General features: G+C 40.2%; 1 protein-coding gene across 1 annotated transcript in view; it reads right to left on the bottom strand.

Annotated features, from left to right (window-relative positions):
• Positions 1 to 4,400: 4,400 nt before the first annotated feature.
• Positions 4,401 to 20,719, bottom strand: part of LOC116689714 (substance-P receptor) — a 30,794-nt gene continuing 14,475 nt past the window's right edge. The window contains exons 2-3 of the mRNA XM_032516322.1: positions 16,809 to 17,005; positions 4,401 to 8,046 (exon numbers count right to left, since the gene is read on the bottom strand). Of these exons, the coding sequence (XP_032372213.1) occupies positions 7,701 to 8,046; positions 16,809 to 17,005 (543 nt within the window). The 3' untranslated portion in view covers positions 4,401 to 7,700. The remainder of the gene's footprint in view (positions 8,047 to 16,808; positions 17,006 to 20,719) is intronic.

The following is a 20,719-nucleotide window of genomic DNA, read 5'->3' on the forward strand; positions in this document are numbered from 1 at the left end:
TGTAATCAAATCAAATAAGTATGTTCTAACAACATCATTCTCTCATACCCGGCTCACTCTCTTTAAGGTCTGTGGTTGGAATGACATGATGCTGAGAGGGCCTGCTGCATTTGCATATGGTAATGTAGTTATAAAGTATCATTTTTATCATGATTCTGCCTAATAAAACAGAGGAAAACACTGCTACAAGGTCAAGTAATAGTGTGTCACTGCTGTTGCCAGGGGAAGCTAAAGGTCAATGTCCATATTTTGAAGTAAACTGGACATTTGGCTAGATTTTGGATGGTTGAAAACCTAAAGGCCCTAAACATTTTGTTTCTTTTAGTCAGCTACTAATATGAACACATGTCTTGCTTACTGTAAGTTTAAATAACTGTTCTTATTTCATAATTTTATTTCTGTGAAAAAAAAAAAAAGTTTCATCCCTGTGCTCTCTGCACTGGTTTGAAGCGGTTGGGGGTTCAGTTGGAAAATGTAATGTCACAAAGTCCTGCAGCATTTGAATTAAAAAGTCATGAGGTGGTTTTCTCTTGTTGCTTGGTCAATCAAATGCGATTACACTACATCCACATGCTCCTGATAAGCACATTAGTTGAGTTTGTGATTGTTAAACTCTTAAAAACTGTAAATTATAGTTAGGTTGACCTTTGATTTTTGCTAATTTAACTCATTCAGCGTAATAAAGAAGTACTTAAAGGAGATTTCTGCGCTTTTTTTTTTTACATTAATCTTCATCGTCATGACTATGGGTGTGCTTTTGATTGAAAAACCCCAATCTGGATCAGTGCAGGCTACACAGAGTAGCTACAGCTACGCGTAAGAGCTTCCACTGAGTTAAAACGGCAGTTTTAAAACCTATGTGCCTCTTGACAGACTTAAAATCCAATTAAAATGTCTGCAACATGAACAGGGCCCTTACGTGACAACAAGATGCATTTTCAATTTAGACATGGTTTACATTCATGACCTTTCCTGGTCCCTGTCTCGATCCTGCCAGTAGCTGCTAGCTGGTAGCTGCTAGCTCCTAGCTGCTACAGAAGCCTGCCATTTTAGATCAATGGAAGCTCATACGCGTTGCAGCAGCTACTCCGCGTTGCCTGCACTGATTCAGGTTGGGGGGGTTTTCTATCGAAGGTACGCGCATATTTACGACGATCAAGATTAACGTAACAAGTGGCCAGAATTCTTCTTTAAGAAGTTTTTTTATCGGCTTCGAGCTGTTTCTAACATTTCAGCCCACATTAAGCATTTCTATATTTTCTGTTTTGCCCTAGTGCTCCTTATGGCATTTGCAAGTCTCAACTTCACCTGAAGAAAAACAACCAATCAGAGCCAGGGAATCTATAACCCAGTTTCAATAACTTGTAAATGCTTGTAAACTCTGATCAAACTGTCAAACTAGAAAATAGAATCAAGAATATGTTACTGCATTGTAGGGCTGAACAATTAATCGTTTTCTAATTGAAATCAGGATTTGAAAAAATCCGCTAATTGGGAAGACCGTGATTAATCAAATGTGCAATATTTAGTTGAATGTTCTGTGCATAAGCGGAGTTTCCCAAATCATTCAGCTCTACTGCATCGCCTATTTTTACCCCTCCAATGTTTTCAGAAACACATTAGTTTACTGTTTAGCTGTAAAATGACAAAGTGTGAGACCTGGGGCCTGTTGCACGAAACTAGGATAAGGGATTAAGCCGGGATATTCAAGTTATCCTGGATGAATTTAGCTTGGACTCGGTTGCACGAAACCAGATTGAATTAAGCCCAGCCAAGTAACCATGGAGATTTATTCTTTGCGGCTAGCCTGGTCCAGAGCAGGCTAACAGCCAGGTTAAGATTAATCCTGGAGTCTCATGAGTCAAATCAGCTGCCGTCTGATACGAAATAAACGTGTTTAACAGTTATTCCGTTGTCTTCTGCATGTGTTCTGCTTTATTTTTATTAACATGCATTAGCTACTTGTCTCTATTGTTGTCGCGAGTTTGATTTAAACCCTACTACAGCTGTTTAGATGTTAGAAATGGTTGCACTGGCACTGGTACCCAGATGCGGAGTGGGACTTTTCCCGGTGGGACGGTACTATGTCGAGGCTGCCTGGCGTGCGGCCGGTGCCCGGTGGCCGGTGGCCGCCGCTACCCGGTGGCCGCTGCCCGGTGGCCGGTGGCTGCTGCCCGGTGGCTGCTGCCCGGTGCCTGGTGCCCGGTGCCCGGTGGCCGGTGGCCAGTGGCTATTGCCTACCAGCAGACTTGCGAGTTGTGTCAGTGTCCACTCTCTCTGTGAAAGTAGAGATGAGCAGCGCAGCGTCCGTGGTCTCAGCTTCAGGTTTATACAGGACGCGCTCCGGAGATTAAGTGTGACGATATTAATGTAGCGATATTCCAGATGATATTAATGTAGCGATGTTCCAGATGATATTAATGTAGCGATGTTCCAGATGATATTAATGTAGCGATGTTCCCAGATGATAATAATGGCAGACTGGTCAGAGACCAATACATTCATGATTTCATTTTCTTGTTGCTTGTCCTTCTCTAATAAAGGGTAGTTTGTGTTACTCCTTAATAAGTGGGCCTAATGTTTTTTGATATACCTTACATTGGTTTCATAACCTTCCTAATAAGTCTCACATCACCGGTATAATAACGTGGTCTATATACAGCACGTATGTAGTGGAGTTATCATTCATCACACTGGGAACACCACAATGCTTCTTCATCTTTTTATTTTGGTGCGGTCACTTGTCAGAAGAATAAAAAAACATGAATATTGTTTTACATATGCTCACAGCGTGTATTGAAGTCATTTACTTTTTTTTCTAGTTGTTGTCCCTTTCTGATTGTTCTATATGAACATTAATTGTATAAATAATTAGATATAGCTTATAGAGATTTGTGCATGGTTGTAAAACATGTTCTCACGTTGTGACTAAGGGTTTGAAATTAAGCCTAAAGTCCGTAGGGTCCATTTCCCGAGGAACATTAGTTCCCTCTGCTCACTTTTGAGGCAAAGTAAATATTTTTACACCCCCACATATTCAGTCGGGTCCGCTATGTCGGGCTTTTTTTCTCCGTTTGATAAGAGCCGTATTTCCCTTTTTCCATATTCTTCCCCTCCTCGTTACTTTCCATTAGAAGATGCTGCTCATTGGGTGAAACATATGGCGCATGCGTCTTCTCATCTCTGCATCAGTAAATCTGTGATCGATAACGTGGTCTATTTGAGAAAGCCGTGAACGTGCACTTATCCCAGCTATCTACACCTGGCTTGACATAGCTCCACCTGTTCATCCTGGCTCGGCAAACGTGCAACCGATTAAGCCGCGATGAGCAGGTCACACTAAGTCAAGCTGCGCTTTTTCACTTATCCTGGATATCTTTATTCTACTTTCGTGCAACAGGCCCCTGGCTGTCATGTTGAAAACAGTAGAGCCAAAACAAAGCACCTGTTATTTTTTATAAAAGTTACCAACTGAACTTTTAAATTACATCATCGAATGATTAAATTATATAATCATGTTTGAACATTCAGGGCCAAACCACTATGCTACCATGTACATTATAATGGCAGCTCGCACGGCTCTGTACCCAGCCCACAGTCGCCTATGTCCTGGGGTATAACTGGGGTAAATTCTGGGGTTCTGTTTAATGTGAAATAGTTGTTTGTCAGCTAGCTCACTTAACAACTCCATTGCAACACAAAACATCTGAGTGCAGAAGAAATCTGAGAGAAGAAGATTTGCAAGCATGCAGAATCGGCCTGAGTGCGAGGAGAAGTGTCAAAGCTGAGAGCAGGAAATCTGTCCAAGCGACAACCTCGTAGTCCAAGCACAAAGTTTGAGCAGAGCGAATCCAAGCACGAGCAGTGGCTATTTGATTTTGATTTTTCTATTTGACTATTAAAGATTTTTGGGGGAATTGATCACAAAAAATGAACGCAATATCAGTGAAAAATGCTCTGAAAAAGAATGAAAACGCTTTTGAATAAAGATAGGAATATAACTCCATACCGGTTGTGGTGCACTCCCACTTCGCCAGCCTTTTTTTGCACATGGCTCGGTTCTGAATTATGAAATAAGTAAATGTGGCATTGAGAAATAAAAGCCCACGGAAATAAATAAATGTGTATCTTGAAATAAATAATTTGAGATAAAAGTACCATGAAATAATAAAAAGTAAAACCTTTTAATGTATTTATTTAACTAATTCATAAATTTTTATATTATTTAGATTTAATTTGTTTTTATTGCCTCATTTATTTATTTCATGAAGTATTTCAAAGGCATATTTATTCATTTATTCATGTATTTATTAATTAATTTAATATTTAATGAAGCAGCATTCTATAGGTAACTGAAATAAATCCAGAGCATGTCAATCCTGCTTCGTAGTACATGTGTGTGTGTGTGTGTGTGTGGAATGATGGGTGTCAACAGGTGATTACTCTGTGTGTGTGTGTGCGCTGTGAATTCACATTGCAAAGAATATCCATCTTGAAACAATAAGCGGAATTGTCAAAACTTGTTTCCACTGTTTAAGGGAAAAAAATATTTTTAGTCTTAGATATTTCACTAAGACTTTAAAATTCTTTATTCTCTGTTGCATTGTGTGTTTCAGCGTAAATTGCAGCTCGGCTATTGGGTAGATGTGTGGTGTGTGTGTGTGTGTGTGTGTGTGTGTGTGTGTGGGGTCAAGCCTTTTTTGTTCTGTACAACAAATATGTACATCTCGAGGATTTACTTAGTATGCTCACCCAAGGATATTTGTAGTAAAAATGACTTCCATTAAACCATTACAAACTATGCATGGAATCTTCCAACTAAAACTGTAGCAAGTGAATATCTTGATAGAAGTTTGATTATTATGCTATAACGTGAAATCCATGAAAAGAGTACTATAAAATATTTGCCCCTGTAGTACTTATAGTATGACTGAGAATATTGTGACAAGCCTAATATGTTTCCACTAAAATCCCACGCCAAGCTTGTCATTTCTTACAGTAGGTATGTGTTTCTGTGTGTGTACGTATGTATGTGTATGTTGACAACTGTAGGAGGTTTGTCCCAGTGGGCTTCCATAGCCCCTGTTACCTAACCAACCTTTTCCTGGACCCCGGCAGAGTGGGCTGCCTCTCTGCTCCCCTCCCCTCGCCCTTTTACAGACATTACGCTACTCAGCAAGGCACATCAATGCACATTAGAGAGCTATAGCTAACAGGCTGCCTGTGCATACTCTAGGCTGCAATGTCTAAAAAGCCATTTCCACCTGATAGTAACATGCAGGGTGTATGACTGGATTGAAAATTGGAGTGACAGCACATAAAATGGAAATAAATGGACAGAGGTGAAGATCTGATCACGTAAACCACCCGCAGAGGAGGTCAGAGATGACTTTATCCAGAAACACAAAAATACCAAGAAAAAGCACACAAATGAATTAGGCATCAAGACAATTAGGTGAACTGGATGTAAATGTAAAAACAAATGTAAATCCAGACCAGGGTTATTATAATAAACTAAAATTAAAAAGATAATAGGCAGGGATGTATATTTTTAGTAAACTGAATAAACATTTATTTTAATCTACGCTGTGGAAAAATCTAACAATATGTGGCGGCGACACATCGCTCGGCCTTGGCTTGGTAGCGTCACATTTCACCACGACACATTTCCTGGTTCGCCTCCATAAACAACATGAAATCAAGAACTCTATAGCTACAGATTTCCCACCGTGGTCAGAAAGCACAGGGGAGACACTTTGTTTCTCTCACTATTTGTATGAGACACAATATGTCTCTAGAGTCGGTACTCACTCCAAAGCTAATCACGTCACTCTCTCACTTGCTCTACCACACCCACACACACACACACACACACACACACACACATATATGCCGGCCCTGCTATTCTTTTAAAGAGACGAGACACACACACACCAACGCACAGTATAAACTTCCAGCCACTAACGTAGGCTACGGTGAACGCTCTGCTTGGAGCCTCCTCAGAACCATAAAATCAAGCAGAATCGCAAAAATTCAACATTAAACATCATGGCCAACGTGTATTTTGTATGTTGAGACAATACACCTGGCCCTAACAAAAACAAACTAAAACTACTGGAAATCAAGAAATCAAAAAAAATTCTGTGAAATTTCAAAAAGACCTATCATAACCCTGATCCAGACACAGAGTGCATGTTTCAGCCAGGTGGAAGGGTAATGATATTAACATCAACATTTCACAGTTTGTCACGACCCAGTGTCACGACCCAGTATCATGTACTGTATGTCTTACAAAGGCGGAGCTAGTTGCACAGACGCGTGGCTGAGGGGAGGGTCATTATTGTCAAACTGTATTCATTCTGTGGGAAACTGGAGCGTTCCATTTGCTCTTCATTGTAGATCGGTTTCTAAGATACACACCAGGGTTGTTTGGGTTTAGAGGAGTCACAGGAAAATAAATCTGGGATTGAAGACTCATGTTGGGCCCATTTACCTTGAGGTTCACCGTTGCCTCTTCGGCATTTGGAGCTCGCTTATGTTCCAGAGACGATGCTCCCAGCTGGTGAAGTCCATGTTTAGCCCGATGACAGCTGGGCTAGGCGCTGCAACGATTACTCTGCTAATTGATTAACTCTTTAAATGATCAATTCATGCAAAAATTGCAGAAATGCTGTCTTCATCTGGTCAGGTATGGAGATGTTTTGCTCTATTTTTGTTTCATATCATAAGAAACAGAACATCTTTGGGCTTCAGACTGACAAAACAAGAAATCAAAAGACCTCATCTTGGACTTTAAGAAACTGGGATGCCATTTTTTCTGCCTTTTTATAGAACAAACGATTAATCGATTAATCAGAACAACTGGCAGAATAATTATGCAGCCTCATTTTTCAGCATGCTTGCTTAGAGCACTCTTTGGGGCAGATAGGCACTCATCCTGCACATTGGATTGCTTATGCATACACATGCAAAGTTCAGAGTCTATGCTCTGTTGTCTATCTCCTCTCCTCCTATCTCATCTTCTGGGAGAGCCTTTCAACAGAACCCACACATTTGCCTGTTTTTTTTCAACTTCTGCGCAAAGAGTTACTGTGAAAACCAGGATTTACTCCATTACAGGTGTAGAGGTCTCCTAGCTCTGTGTCTTTGCAGAAAACAGCTCTGTTAAAATGAGAAGCCGCTGTGTTCACAGCATGATGGTCTAATGTTATAGCGCCACTCGAAAATAGACTTATGTGAAGTCACACCGCTTGTGCGATTGAAGATGTGTGAACGTTCCTTCTGCACTGAGAGCAGGCTGATGTGACAAGTGAAGGCTGTGAAGATGGTAGGCGCTAGCATCTGCTGCAATGTACCTTTTGAACTGGAATTTGCTCATGTCATACTGTACATGTTATGCTTGTCATAACTTTTTGGCAGTGAGCAAACCTTTCTAATGAGAGTTGATCATTAACTGTGAGCGGCATGAGTACTTGTTACAGGGTGAGGATGACGCTCAGTGAACAGGGACTTAGTCTCACTTGCAAATTACCTGGCACGCCGTTCCAGTGAAAATGTAGTCATCAATAACCCAGCCACAGTCACTGGCAGACTAACTCACAAATTTATGCTGTACTTTTGCAACACACACAAGCAAAGGCAACTAAATGAACAATCAACTCACTCTCTTTCCCTGCTGTCCTGCAAACCACATTTGAGGTTTATTCCTGCAAGTGGTTACTAGAGTAGAAACTGGACGTCTCTGAGACCGTTTTAGAGACGCTCTGGAGCGATGACCCGTTGGAGGTGAGGTCCAAGGAGGAGCTATGTGGTCTGGCCCCGACCGCAGCTCCACCGTGCCGTGGACCTGCTATTGCCTTGACCCTTGGCGGCTCCATGTCATCCCCAACCTGGGTCACAGTGGACACGGTGGTCTCCATCCGGCTGGCCCTGAAAACACTTGTCTGGGTCTGAAGGTAACGAGTGGACTTGAGTTCCAGGCCTTCATAAGAGCCTCGCGGGACGCAGGGGCAGAAGCGGAATGCTTGTTTAAAACCAGCACGAAACCTGTGCAAGAAAAACAAGATTATTCTCATTTAGATTGGTTTATGTGCACATTTAAAAACAATGAAAACTAACCTATGATAGAATAGAGAGCATACAATTATTGTTTTAGTAATGGCTGGCTCAACCACCAGGGCTGAAAATATACCTGCCAATATACAGCAGGAGAAAAACCAAGAGAGGATTGTGTGTCTCTAGATCAGGGAAACATATTAATCTTTAATGAAAAAGTGGATTTTGCATTATATTTCCCCTGTAAGTGATGTCATCACTTCACCCTTCCTGAAACGTCCAGATTTTTCCTCAGTTTTATGGTGATACTAACTTGTAACAGAATAGGTACAGTAGTTAACTACACTTAAATTCCTCCCAAAAAGTCCAGATTAATCCTCAGTAGATTACCCTGTAATAATACAATAGGTACCCATTAGGAAAGAAATAACTACAGAATACACAAATATTTGTAAGATCCCAAATTGTTACGCCCTTATTCTATGATTTCACATCTTTTTCCCCTATACCTAAATATGATAAGTATTGGTATATAATCTACTAGTAAACCTAACTTCGGAATAGGTACGCTGTTTGTTGCGGGTTGTAATCTAAAGCGTTACCAAAGAGTTTTGATGTAGCTTTTGCTAAACACCAGCAATTGTGGCAACAGTGGGTAACTGACATTACTGAGTTGCAGGAAGCTCTTTTCAGGGTAAAATCTCTCGTAAGACCAATTTGCACTACCTACCTAGAAACAAACTTTTTTTAAACGTAACTTTATTCTATGAGTGTGGACCTTGTGTATTATTTCAAATGTGTATTAGGTCAATGAAAACAGACTTTTTTTAAATGTTAACGTGTGAATTAGAGACTAGCAGGTAAACAAAGTTGAGCATTTAGCAGCTTAAAAGCCAAAAACTTTGACTGCTAGACAAACAAAAATCAATTGATGCAGAGTTCAAGCATACAGACTGTCCATTTTGTATCTTCTTATTATTAACAACACAATTGCATTACATTCCTTAGTACAGTTGGTTTTACTGTTGTAGACTGTAACATTTCCATTTTGAAGTAGCAGCCCTATGGAGTTCTGGATAAGATATGCACTTTGATTTAGTGTATCTGTGTGCACATTTTGAAAGTTAGAAAGTGTCAAATTAAAAGCGTACCAGGGTAGGAAGGCATTATGTCCTTACAATTACTGGTAAGCTTTACATGTCTAACATTTGTGCAGGAAGTGTTGACATTTATTGACAACAGCAAACCTAAAAAGGAATGAATTAGTGTGTATTTCTGTTAAAACAACACAGTTAATTTAAAATTGCTATGTTTTTGTTAAATGTAAAAATAAAAATTGGAGCAGATCATAAAACAGGGAGGCTTCTTTCTAATATATGATAAAGCATACGGTCGCTGTCTGTAAACCGGGTTCACATGGGGGCCTGGTTCTCTCTGCAATTGAAATATTTGAAAATCTACACTAAGTGAGTAAGTAAGTAAGTAAGTAAGTAAGTAAAGTTTATTTGTATAGTATCTTTCACCGATAAAAATCACAAAGTGCTTCACAATAAAATGTCATACAATAAAACAAATTAAAATACAAGAAAATGTAAATACAAATTGAAAACATAAATGGACTGTTTTTTTATACGACTACTCAAAGCGCTTTTACACAGTACAGGAACCCTTCACACACATTCTCATCAGATAGACATTCACACACATTCGTTACACTCCGCTGCGCAACATCAGGGTTAAATGTCTTGCACTTCCACATGTAACAACATCCATTTAATTCTGTACACATCCTCCAGATATTATAGATCCAGTAAAGCATTCATGGAGCGCAACCTTTAAAAAAATGTGTTTGTCTCACAAAATGCGGTTGAAAAATAGTTTGTCCTTCCACTCTCTGGTCATACAGGTCTACAAATAGAGTTAACACCCCCTGACGTCATCGTCAGCATCATCACCACCATCACCATAGGATTGAATACCAATCATACAATTCTAATTAGTTTGATGATCATGCAATGCAGTTTACAAGAATCCCAGAGAAATAAAATCCCACAACACTGATCCTCTACTAAATCAGTATTTACATATTCAGCAGTCATTTCTTTTTCCATCTTCACACCAACAACAACAGGCAATTTGGAAATTTGTCCAAACTGACAAGAGTAATTACTATATGGCTGATACAGTGTACGGTGGCTAACAGAGATTAGGGGTGGGGTGTCACGGTCAGCCCGTGACTTATGGTTTGTTAGTTCTTTTCCGCTCTGTTGCGTTTGTCCTGTGTCTGTGTGGTTGTGGGAGTGGTTTCGGGGTCATCTTGGGGCACCTCGATCTTTCGGTTCATGGCTATCCTATCTACTCTGCTCAAAGACTCTCCTGACATCCAGCGCCAGATACTTTTCTGCTATCCATGTGGTAACTACCCTCAGCCGACTAAGTATCTCACGTATGATCTACTTGCTTAGACTTAGACCTTTAAGTAATTGTGCTTTGTTTATTTTTCTACTTTAGTATATTTTTGGATTGGAGTTCCTAAATGCTCCCTGCCTTGCATCCCCACCATGCCATGCCACACCACCAGCTCTGGATTCCCAACCACTCCCCTCAACCTTGCCAACCAAACCAACTTACTCTTTGTCTATAAAGATTAATACAAATCTTGTTACACCTTCTACTTCTGAGTCTGCGTGTGAGTCCAGATAAACTGAAAATCTACCATTGGGGAAATAATCGATACAGCATAGTATTGTGATAATTTCAGTGACAATACTGTGTTGATACATAGACGCCAAGTATTGTCATACTGTATATGTGTTGGTCAGTTTGTCTGCTTGACAATCCTGTTTTGCAACAATGAAATTGAAGTGAGATGAACAAACAGAGAAATTTATCTTTTTAGACAAAACAGATTTTGACAAAAATTTGAAGTGGGAAAAAAGGTAATTAATGCAATATGTTTATAATCGCAATAATATTGTATTGTGACAAACAATGGGGATCGAAGATTTGAGCACCCTAGGTACATTTTTGTATTAATGTGCATAAAGAAGCCAAGAAAAGATGGAAACATCTCCAAAAGGCATCAAATGACAGATTAGACATTCGTATAATATGTCACAAAAAGTTAGATTTTTTTCCCATCATTTACACTTTCAAAAGAACAGAAAACAAAAAAGGGCGTCTGCAAAAGTTTGGGCACCCTGCAGAGTTTCTAGCATGCACCGCCCCCTTTGGAAAGTTGAGACCTGACAGTGTCATGGATTGTTCTCAATCATCATCTGGAAAGACCAGGTGATGTCAATCTTACGGTTTTAAATGCCCAGACTCATCTGACCTTGCCACAACAATCAGCACCATGGGTTCTTCTAAGCAGTTGCTTAGAAAAACGAAACTGAAAATAGTTGACGCACACAAAGCAGGAGAAGTCTATGAGAGAGCAAAGCGTTTTCAGATGCCAATATCCTCTGTTCAGAATGTAATTAAGAAATGGCAGTCATCAGGAACAGTGGAAGTTATAGCAAGATCTGGTAGATCAAGAAAAATATCAGACAGAACAGCTCAAAGGATTGTGAGAAAAGCAAGTCCAAACCCACGTTTGACTGCACGATCCATCCAGAAAGACCTGGCAGACACTGGAGTTGTGCTACACCCTTCCACTATAAAGAGATAATTGTGCAAACAAGGTCTTCATGGAAGAGTCATCAGAAGAAAATCTCTTCTACGTCCTTCATACAAAAATAAGATTTTGAAGTTTGCAAATAAACATATAGACAAGCCTGATGTATTGTGGAAACAAGTTCTGTGGATCGATGAGGTTAAAATAGAACTTTTTGGCCGCAACGAGCAAAGGTACCTTTGGAGAAGAAAGGGCACAGATTTAAGGAAAAGAACCTCTGTCCAACTGTTAAGCATGGGGGGGTGGATCAATCATGCTTTGGGGTTATATTCCAGCCAGTGGCACAGGGGACATTTCACGAGTAGAAGGTGTGTAAAAGCTGAAGTTAAAGAGAGGATGTCTTCTACAAATAGATAATGATCCTAAACACACCTCAAAATCCACGGTGGATTACACCAGGAGGCGTAAACTGAAGGTTTTGCCATGGCCTTCACAATCTCCTGACCTCAGCATAATTAAAAATCTATGGATAGACCTTAAAAGAGCAGTGCGTGACAGACAGCCCAGAAATTGCAAAGATACCTCAAACAAGACTTGAAAGACTCTTGGCTGGCTACAAGAAGCGTTTCCAAGCTGTGATACTTGCCAAAGGGGGCAGTACAAGGTATTAACTCTGCAGGGTGCCCAAACCTTTGCAGACGCCATATTTTGAAAGTGTAAATGATGAAAATAAAATCAATTTTTTTGTGACTTATAATACGTCATTTGATGCCTTTTGGAGATTTTTCCATCTTTTCTTGGCTTCTTTATGCACATTGACTGAATTTTTTACCTGGGGTGCCCAACCTCTCAAACCCCACTGATGATATCGCATCGTGAGGCCTCTGGTGATTCCCACCCTTAATAGAGATGTATTGTAAAAAAAAAAAAAAGGCAAGACTGTATGTAACTGAAACATTCTTGAAAAATTAACACAAAACAACGTATATTGAAAGACTCATTTTACCCGTACTTGATGTTAGTATGACATAAACCATAAAAGGAAGAGATGACAGAAATAAGAATTACGCTTGAGATAAAGAAAACCCCAGTGGCTGGCGACTGGATGAAAACACCTTATCTCAATAAACACATGCAGACAGACATACAGGGTGAAAAGTGTAGAAGGGAGGAAAAGGGACTTCGTAAATTGCTTTGAGGGATGGCAGGAGACTGCTTGAAAATGAGAGTAGAGGGTCGCAATTGGTCACGCATTTAAATTTAAATTGTCTGAGCTGCTAAAGACAAAAGACAGTAGTTATCCTGTACAGTGTGAAATCTCATTTCTCCGACAGCACAATGGCAATTAACAGGCGGCCACAATGCAAGGCAGTGGGAGAGCATTGATTAAACACAACAAGCAGAGGTGGCCATCTGTCTTTATTTTACAAACAAGTATTGAATTCATGCTAATAACAGTAAATTGTTGATGGTCACAGTGGGATTTAGCAAGTTTCAGAGATGCATTTTAGAGTTTGCAGCTTATTCTAAATCTTTGACGTGCAGAGAGTTTTGTGTGGTGATGTCAAGGGGGTGGGGTGGGGGGCAAATTGTATGTGTTGTTTGTTTCAAAAAATAAAAAATTCTTAATCACAAAAAATAAAGGAGAACATTACCTTTTCACAATCTTTTAATAGCAGCACCAATTAATAATGTATCCTTTATTAGTCCCGCAAGGGGAAATTACAATTTACACTGTTATTACACACATTATACACAGGCCCGAATTACACACACATGCTCAGTACCTATACATGCACTAAATGGAGAGATGTCAGAGTGGGGGGGCTGCCCATAGAAAGGCGCCGCAAGCAGTTGGGGGTGCGGTGCCTTGCACCAGCGACCCTCCGGTTCCCAACCCAACTCCCTATGGACTGAGCTACTGCCACTATATTGTAACTGTAATGAATAAAAGACAAGATGATTCAATTCATGAAGTTATGAATAGTGCAATGAAACACTTCACCAGGGGAGGAAATTAATTAGTAATAATACATTTGAATTATTTACTCCAAGTACTCCAGTATTCAAATAATGGCCAAGTCTCAAATACCATCAACAACACTATGAATAAAAACTATTGGTGCATACCAACAATACAATGATACAGTAATTGCTTTTACTTAGCCGCTCTTTCATTTGGTGTAAAATTACTGTCAATGAAACTCAACACTTCCTGCACATTTTAAACTTAAAAGCCTTTACACAACTCTTCTGGAGTACCAGTGCTTTATTCACCACACATTTTTCTCTAACTCCCCTTTTGTCCATCAACTTGATATTGTTTTAGAAATTAGTATGGGTTATCCATGTGTATGAGGAGATGGAGGAGATTTAAACATCTATAGAGTTAGCTTCTCCGTATTAGAAAATGGAGATTCAAACCTGAAATGTTGTATTTTCTTAAGCGTGTTTTAAAAAGTTGGTTGTACTGTTGTAGACTGTAACAGTTTCATTTTGAAGTAGCAGCTCTATGGAGTTCTGGATAAGCTATGCACTTTAATTTAGTGTAGCTATGTACACATTTTGAAAGTTAGAAAGTGTCAAATTAAAAGCATACCAGGGTAGGAAGGCATTATGCCCTTACAATTGCTGGTAAGCTTTACATGTCTAACATCTGTGCAGGAAGTGTTGACATTTATTGACAACAGCAAACCATAAAAGGAATGAATTAGTGAGTATTTCTGTTAAAACAACACAGTGATTTTAAAATTGCTATGTTTTTGTTAATCATAAAACAGGGAGGCTTCTTTCTAATATACGGTCTCTGCCTCTAATATAAACCGGGTTCACATTGGGGCCTGGTTCTCTCTGCAAATATTATAATCTACACATTATAATATTTAAAAATCTACACTCACCTAAAGGATTATTAGGAACACCTGTTCAATTTCTCATTAATGCAATTATCTAATCAACCAATCACATGGCAGTTGCTTCAATGCATTTTGGGGTGTTGTCCTGGTCAAGACAAACTCCTGAACTCCAAACTGAATGTCACAATGGGAAAGAAAGGTGATTTTAGCAATTTTGAGCGTGGCATGGTTGTTGGTGCCAGACGAGCCGGTCTGAGTATTTCACAACCTGCTCAGTTACTGGGATTTTCACGCACAACCATTTTTAGGGTTTACAAAGAATGGTGTGAAAAGGGAAAACATTTCCACATTAACTTTCTTCAGTCTGATATCAGTTCACCCCCTCACCATCTGCGTCGCCACTTCCGATTGTCTCCAAAATATGCGTAGGCATGGAGCTCCAGGACATAGCTGAATGTTAAAAACACAGCCTAAGCGTCCTGAGTTTCTCTTGACAGACGGCCTAATCACCACTGTGCTCTTTATCTAGATTTGACTTTTCGGAGGCAACGGTGTTTCGTTTCATCTGAGTTTAGAAGCAATTTTGTCACTAACCCACTGTTAGTACTGGTCAAACATTGATTACCTCTGAGACCAAGGTCATTTGTTACAAATCATTGCTGTCTGTTTCCTTTCTATAAAAAGTTTGTAAAACATCACCCTGTTTGTCTACATCAACCCTATGAACATCATTTGTTTCATTCAAACGGACTATTAGAATACTCATCGTGCTGCATCCCTTGAATGTAAACGGTTGTAAACCAAAGACAAATTAATAATAAAACAGAACATGAATCTCACACACAGACAGCATAAATCTAATCCAATCCTCCTCTCTAAAAACACTTCTACTATGTCTTGGAAGTCAAAAGTAAGAAATACAAATTTAACCTTGGCAGTGACAAAATAGCTAAATTTATGCAAAAAACTTCCCGATTCTTTGCCCTCATGACACTCCATAAATAATACATTCATTTTTACACCAAAAATATGACCACAACATTTTGTGTTGTCTGAACACGTTCATCCTATATATTTGGAGTAATCCAGTGCAAAAAGGACACACTATTACATTTATGCAATAAATGGAAAACATGACAGCTAGCGCAGCATGACTGAAATTGAGTAAATATGGACATCAAGTGGATACATCCGTATCTACAGTTTGATATATGCTCACCAACCCTGAAAAGGCCAAAGTTCCATACTGGATAGAAAATCTCTGTAAAGGCTAGAAAGACACAAGAACGCCACCGTCGCCGGAAGCGTCAACTTTCTGCAGGAGAATTGTGTATCTCTATCTGTTACTGTGCACATATTAAAATAAGAGATGCCGTTTTGTATCGTGTATGATAGTCACACGTAAATAAGACCGTTAGAGGACTCATTTCTTAATGAGCAGTTTAGTTCATCCGCATACAGATGGTAAGGTATGTCCTAAATTCTGTCTTAGAAGAAATATGTACAAAGATGAACAAATGGTCCCAAGCCAGATCCCTGAGGTACCCCACACGACGTCCCTCTGAGTTTCAGACATGCTCTGATTTTATCTTCACTCACACTTCTACCAGAAGGTGGATGAAACCTTTTAAAACGGATTCCAGACATCCCATTCAGGTCACAAAAGTCTATTTAATCCCCCTGTATGATCAACATGTCAAACTCAAGAAGGTTCACTAGGCGCAAAACTGTATATTCTTTAGTAGTCATCTGACTCATAAGATCACTACAAACTTTCACGTAGTGCAGTTTCCGTGAATGCTTTTACGGAACCGCGCTGGAATTTTTCAACAACTCGTCAATTTCTATGAAAGGGTGGTTGCTCATGCTACAACTTTTATCAAAATTTTTTTGACGTGAATGGAAGTTATGGATTTGGCTGGTATTCTTAGGTTTGTAGTGGGGATTCAAACTGGTCTTTTTAGTACAGGGCTGAACCTCAGCATGTTTAAAAAAACTATGAATGACACCAGTTAAAAGTGAAGTTTAGCAGCTCCCATACAGAGGCCATGGCGTCAAACGCTTGTCTAATAACACGTAGGGCCAACATCCTTTGCAAGATTAGTGTTTGAAAGTAAATTTAGGTCAAGAGGTGATTCATGTATGTCAAAGCTTAAAAGGACCGATTAGCAGACCAGACAAGTTCAGGCAGAGTTCTAGAAAGTGATGGTGATATTTCTGCCCGAACACTGGACATAGATGTGTGTGTGTGTGTGTGTGTGTGTGTGTAGGTGTTGACGTACCTGTCGTTGAGGCAGCAGTAAATGATGGGGTTGTACATGGTGGAGCTCATAGCCAGCCACATGATGGCCAGGTAAACCTGCTGGATAAACCTTTCGATAAACATGTCAGGAAAGAACTGGTGCAGCAGGAAGAAGACGTGGTAGGGCAGCCAGCAGTTGGCAAACGTACAAACCACCACGATCATCATCTTCACCACCTGAAAAAGGAAAAAAATATAACTAGGGATGTCATGAGACCACAGCACCAAAATTCTGAAATGTGACTGTTGTGAATAATTTTACATTACACATTCCATTTTGTGAGAACTCTGAAGAAAGTCGTTCTCATCTGTTTTGTTTGTATACTAAATTTCCAACACTGTTTTCCTATCTATGTGAACAAACCTTGAGACAATCCTTATGCCCATCCTAACTCTTTTGTCTCGTACTACATGAATGTAGCGATTGTTAGAAAATATGTATATCCATGTGTGTCTCATTAAACCTTTAGAACATTGTGAACTGAACCCTGCTTTGTGTTGTTTTGTTCTCAGAGAACTCGCCACTGTGTTTGTCTGAAAAATGCCATGTCAGAATGTTCCGGAGATATTTGGCTTATAAAAAAGGGTTCTAATATTGACTTTGGTACACAGGGCTAAAAAAAAATCTCTCATATTGATAATCAAGAACTACTTTTATGGTCGTTCACGTCGTCTTGGCAATCAATACACCAGTAGCTGCGGAGCGCCTAAGACGGTGGCATGGGCGGAGCCTCCGTGAACGATTCGTAAACTAGTCTGATTTTGAGGCTCGCGTGGTTCTCACCGTCTCTGCCTTACTGTTCACATGCCTCTACAAGGTTAATCAGCCCCAGGCAGCTCTCCTGACTTCACCTGGAGCTCACAACCCAAAAGTAAGATTGTTTCTCTATACTAGTACTAAACATGCTTGCTATCTGGGAGCTCCAGGTGAACTCATGGAAGATGTTACCATACGCTGTTGTGTGGTATGCAGTGCGTCCGATCAGCGGGATGTGGGTCCAGAAGACTAACGTTTTCTCCAGATTACATGTAAGTCATGTTCTCCTTGACCTCTTCAGTCCACAACAAAACAGTGATAGCATATAAATAAATGACAAGTGAGAAAAATTAAACATGACATTAACCCTTACCCAACATGACGAAACTGAGACAGCGCCCCAGTGTTCCATAGCGAAATAAAGTTTTATGTACTTATAGTGGTATCAGGATGAACTACTACATTTTTAGTATTATGACATCCCTAGAAAGCACCATCTTGTCATCTTTTTTATGTTTTGCTTCCCTGTCCATTCTGGATTTTGCCAACGGCAATGTGCATGTAGTTTTTAGACTACACCAGAATGGCCGAAGGGCTGGGGAAATACTAATAAGCCAATCCAATTTTTTTTTTATATCGCCGAAAGCCTTGCTGCGAAAACTGTCTGTTAGAAAACACCAGACATCTCAGCACAAAGCCCCTGTCAGAAAACATCCAACAGCATGCCTGCTCCATAAATAATAAATATAAACCTGTCCAGGAAAACCATCAATCACAACAATGTTGTATCAGGTATTGTCAGTTTTCTGCTTATTTTTGTAATCTCTTGATGGTGACATAGGCTGCACCACATTGATTGTCTCCTATGGACTCAGCATTCACTTTCCTCTCTCCTTTCCTCAACAAGTGGCAACAAATCTGTCCATCCGTAACAGCTGAGTACTTAACGTTCTACCTGCCAAAATGAAACTCAAATACTCACATAGGCACAGTCATAACATGCTTTCCTGACACGCAATTTAAAATACTATGGTATTGATGTATGTAACGGATCCGTTAGGTTTCCTTATTCGATAGGAGTGGGCCTGGGGTTCTACACAGCTAACATGATCAGGTTTTCCTACAATCAGAGTAAGGCGACTGACAAGTATTGTTATGTGTGTGTATGTTGTTTCTAGACCTCTGTCTACCCCCAGCGTCCGAGAAACCTCATTAATGTTCCCTGTCTCTGATCATGGAAGTAAATTTCCATTATAAGCTGCCTGAACATTTGCCCTCACCTTTTTGCTTCTGTGTTTGCCTTCGCAAAATCCCATTGCGTGGGCCGGGTTGGCTCAGTTTGCGTCAGCAATGCACATATACATAGAGGTTTATGTCTTGATGCATAAGGTCTATGGTTTGAGTCGAACCTAGGACAAGTCTTGCCCGCTTTCCCGCCTTTCTCACCTGGCAGTTCGTCACATAATGGGAAAACCCAAAAAAAACAAATCCGGTGCTCTAGCTATTGCATGGGGTACACATAGATTTTTGGAGCTCCCGTTCAACGGCTCAATCTTCAAAAAATAAAAGTGACTTTGCATTTTCCCTACAGACCCTAAAGGGGTTGCCAAACATGTTCTGGTGGACTTTGTGATATTCTAAAGCCTTTTTGAAGTGTAAACATGCCTACTAACCCTCGTTCAAGGGAGCTCAGCGGGACCAAGCTAACACCACCACTTTGGACAATTCTGTCCTCGACAGCTATATCCGGCGACGTCTAAGAGGTCACTTCCGGCTCTTCCCCCTCCCCAAAACCCAATTAGACAAGATGGGTACATTATAGACTTTAAATTCAATTATACCGGTAAGATACACTCCGAACCCGTTAACAAAATTGATTGAGTGGGTATGGGAACTGTCCGTCTCTGAAGAGATTTGGATCATGAATCTGAAGGATTCCTCCCTTCAGTATCCATAGACATTGAGTTAGGAGTTTTGAAAGGGTCCGAATTAATCCAGAGCCTGAATCCAAAATGTGACCGATGCAAACAGCCACCTGCTTACCTATTCCACATGTTCGAGCTACCTAAAGTTGGAATCCATCTTGACGCTTTTACACGCGGTGCACTGTTGCCTTACACCTTAGACTCTGGTGCCATTTTTGGGGTCATTCCCCATCGGTGTAGCACTTGCAGTCACCCATGCTTTAAAATGTAACTATCCACTGGCTCAGATGGAAAAATTAGCTTGGTTCCTACTATACACTAACGTGTGATAATTGTCCGATTTCCATTGTTTTAATGATAGAATGCAGTTAAGGGTACTATAGTTTTTTGTCAACCAGGTAGACGGACAGAGTAGGGGGGACCATCTATTTTATAAGTATTGCGAGGGTCGACCTTTCTGTTTAAGAGTTAGTCCTTTTTTTAAACATAAAAATCGTGGGGACAAACATAATTACGTTGCCAAACCCAGCCAGACCTCCTGTAATCACAGTGATTTAGCATCGTAAAATCACTTCATTCAAATCAACAGAGCAAAATAAAACTATGCCCAAAACCCATCATCTTTCCACTTATCCAACCATCACAACTCTAGTTTGGTTTAATAACATGGTTTAGAGCGTCTTACATGGGGGCTGGCTCACACGATTACTGGTTTTACAATGGAGTCCCTGGTTTTAGCGCTACGACTTAAGAGCCCTGTTCGGTCTCGGAAACGAAGTTCTCAGGAGATTGACCGGGGTCGTTTCCATAGGTCACAATTAAGAATATTTATCTGAGCCTGTCCGTGGACAAAATTAGCAGTTTTGTGAAGTAACATGCAAGCTGGACAATTGCGCTATTACTTACTGTATCTTTTTGTTCCATCACTGGTTGTGTTGATGTGTCCCAACATAGTACTTTCCAAACACAATAGCCCGGTTTTGTGTCCTGTATATGTAATTCAACCGTCCATTTATGCCGCGATGTCTTATAAACACTTTCGCTTAAACCGGCCCGTTTCTGCTTCCGCGTGTCAGGACCTGTAAGCCCACCCCCACCTTTCCCTTAACCCACCGTCCCGTTCCCCGCAAGTCCCACGGATCTAACTCACAGCTTTTCTTAACCTAACTAGCAAAAGCCCTACCAAGTGGCTTTTATATTCAAGCGTGT

The sequence above is a fragment of the Etheostoma spectabile genome, chromosome 5 (assembly GCF_008692095.1).
Source record: "Etheostoma spectabile isolate EspeVRDwgs_2016 chromosome 5, UIUC_Espe_1.0, whole genome shotgun sequence".
Classification (NCBI taxonomy): domain Eukaryota; kingdom Metazoa; phylum Chordata; class Actinopteri; order Perciformes; family Percidae; genus Etheostoma; species Etheostoma spectabile.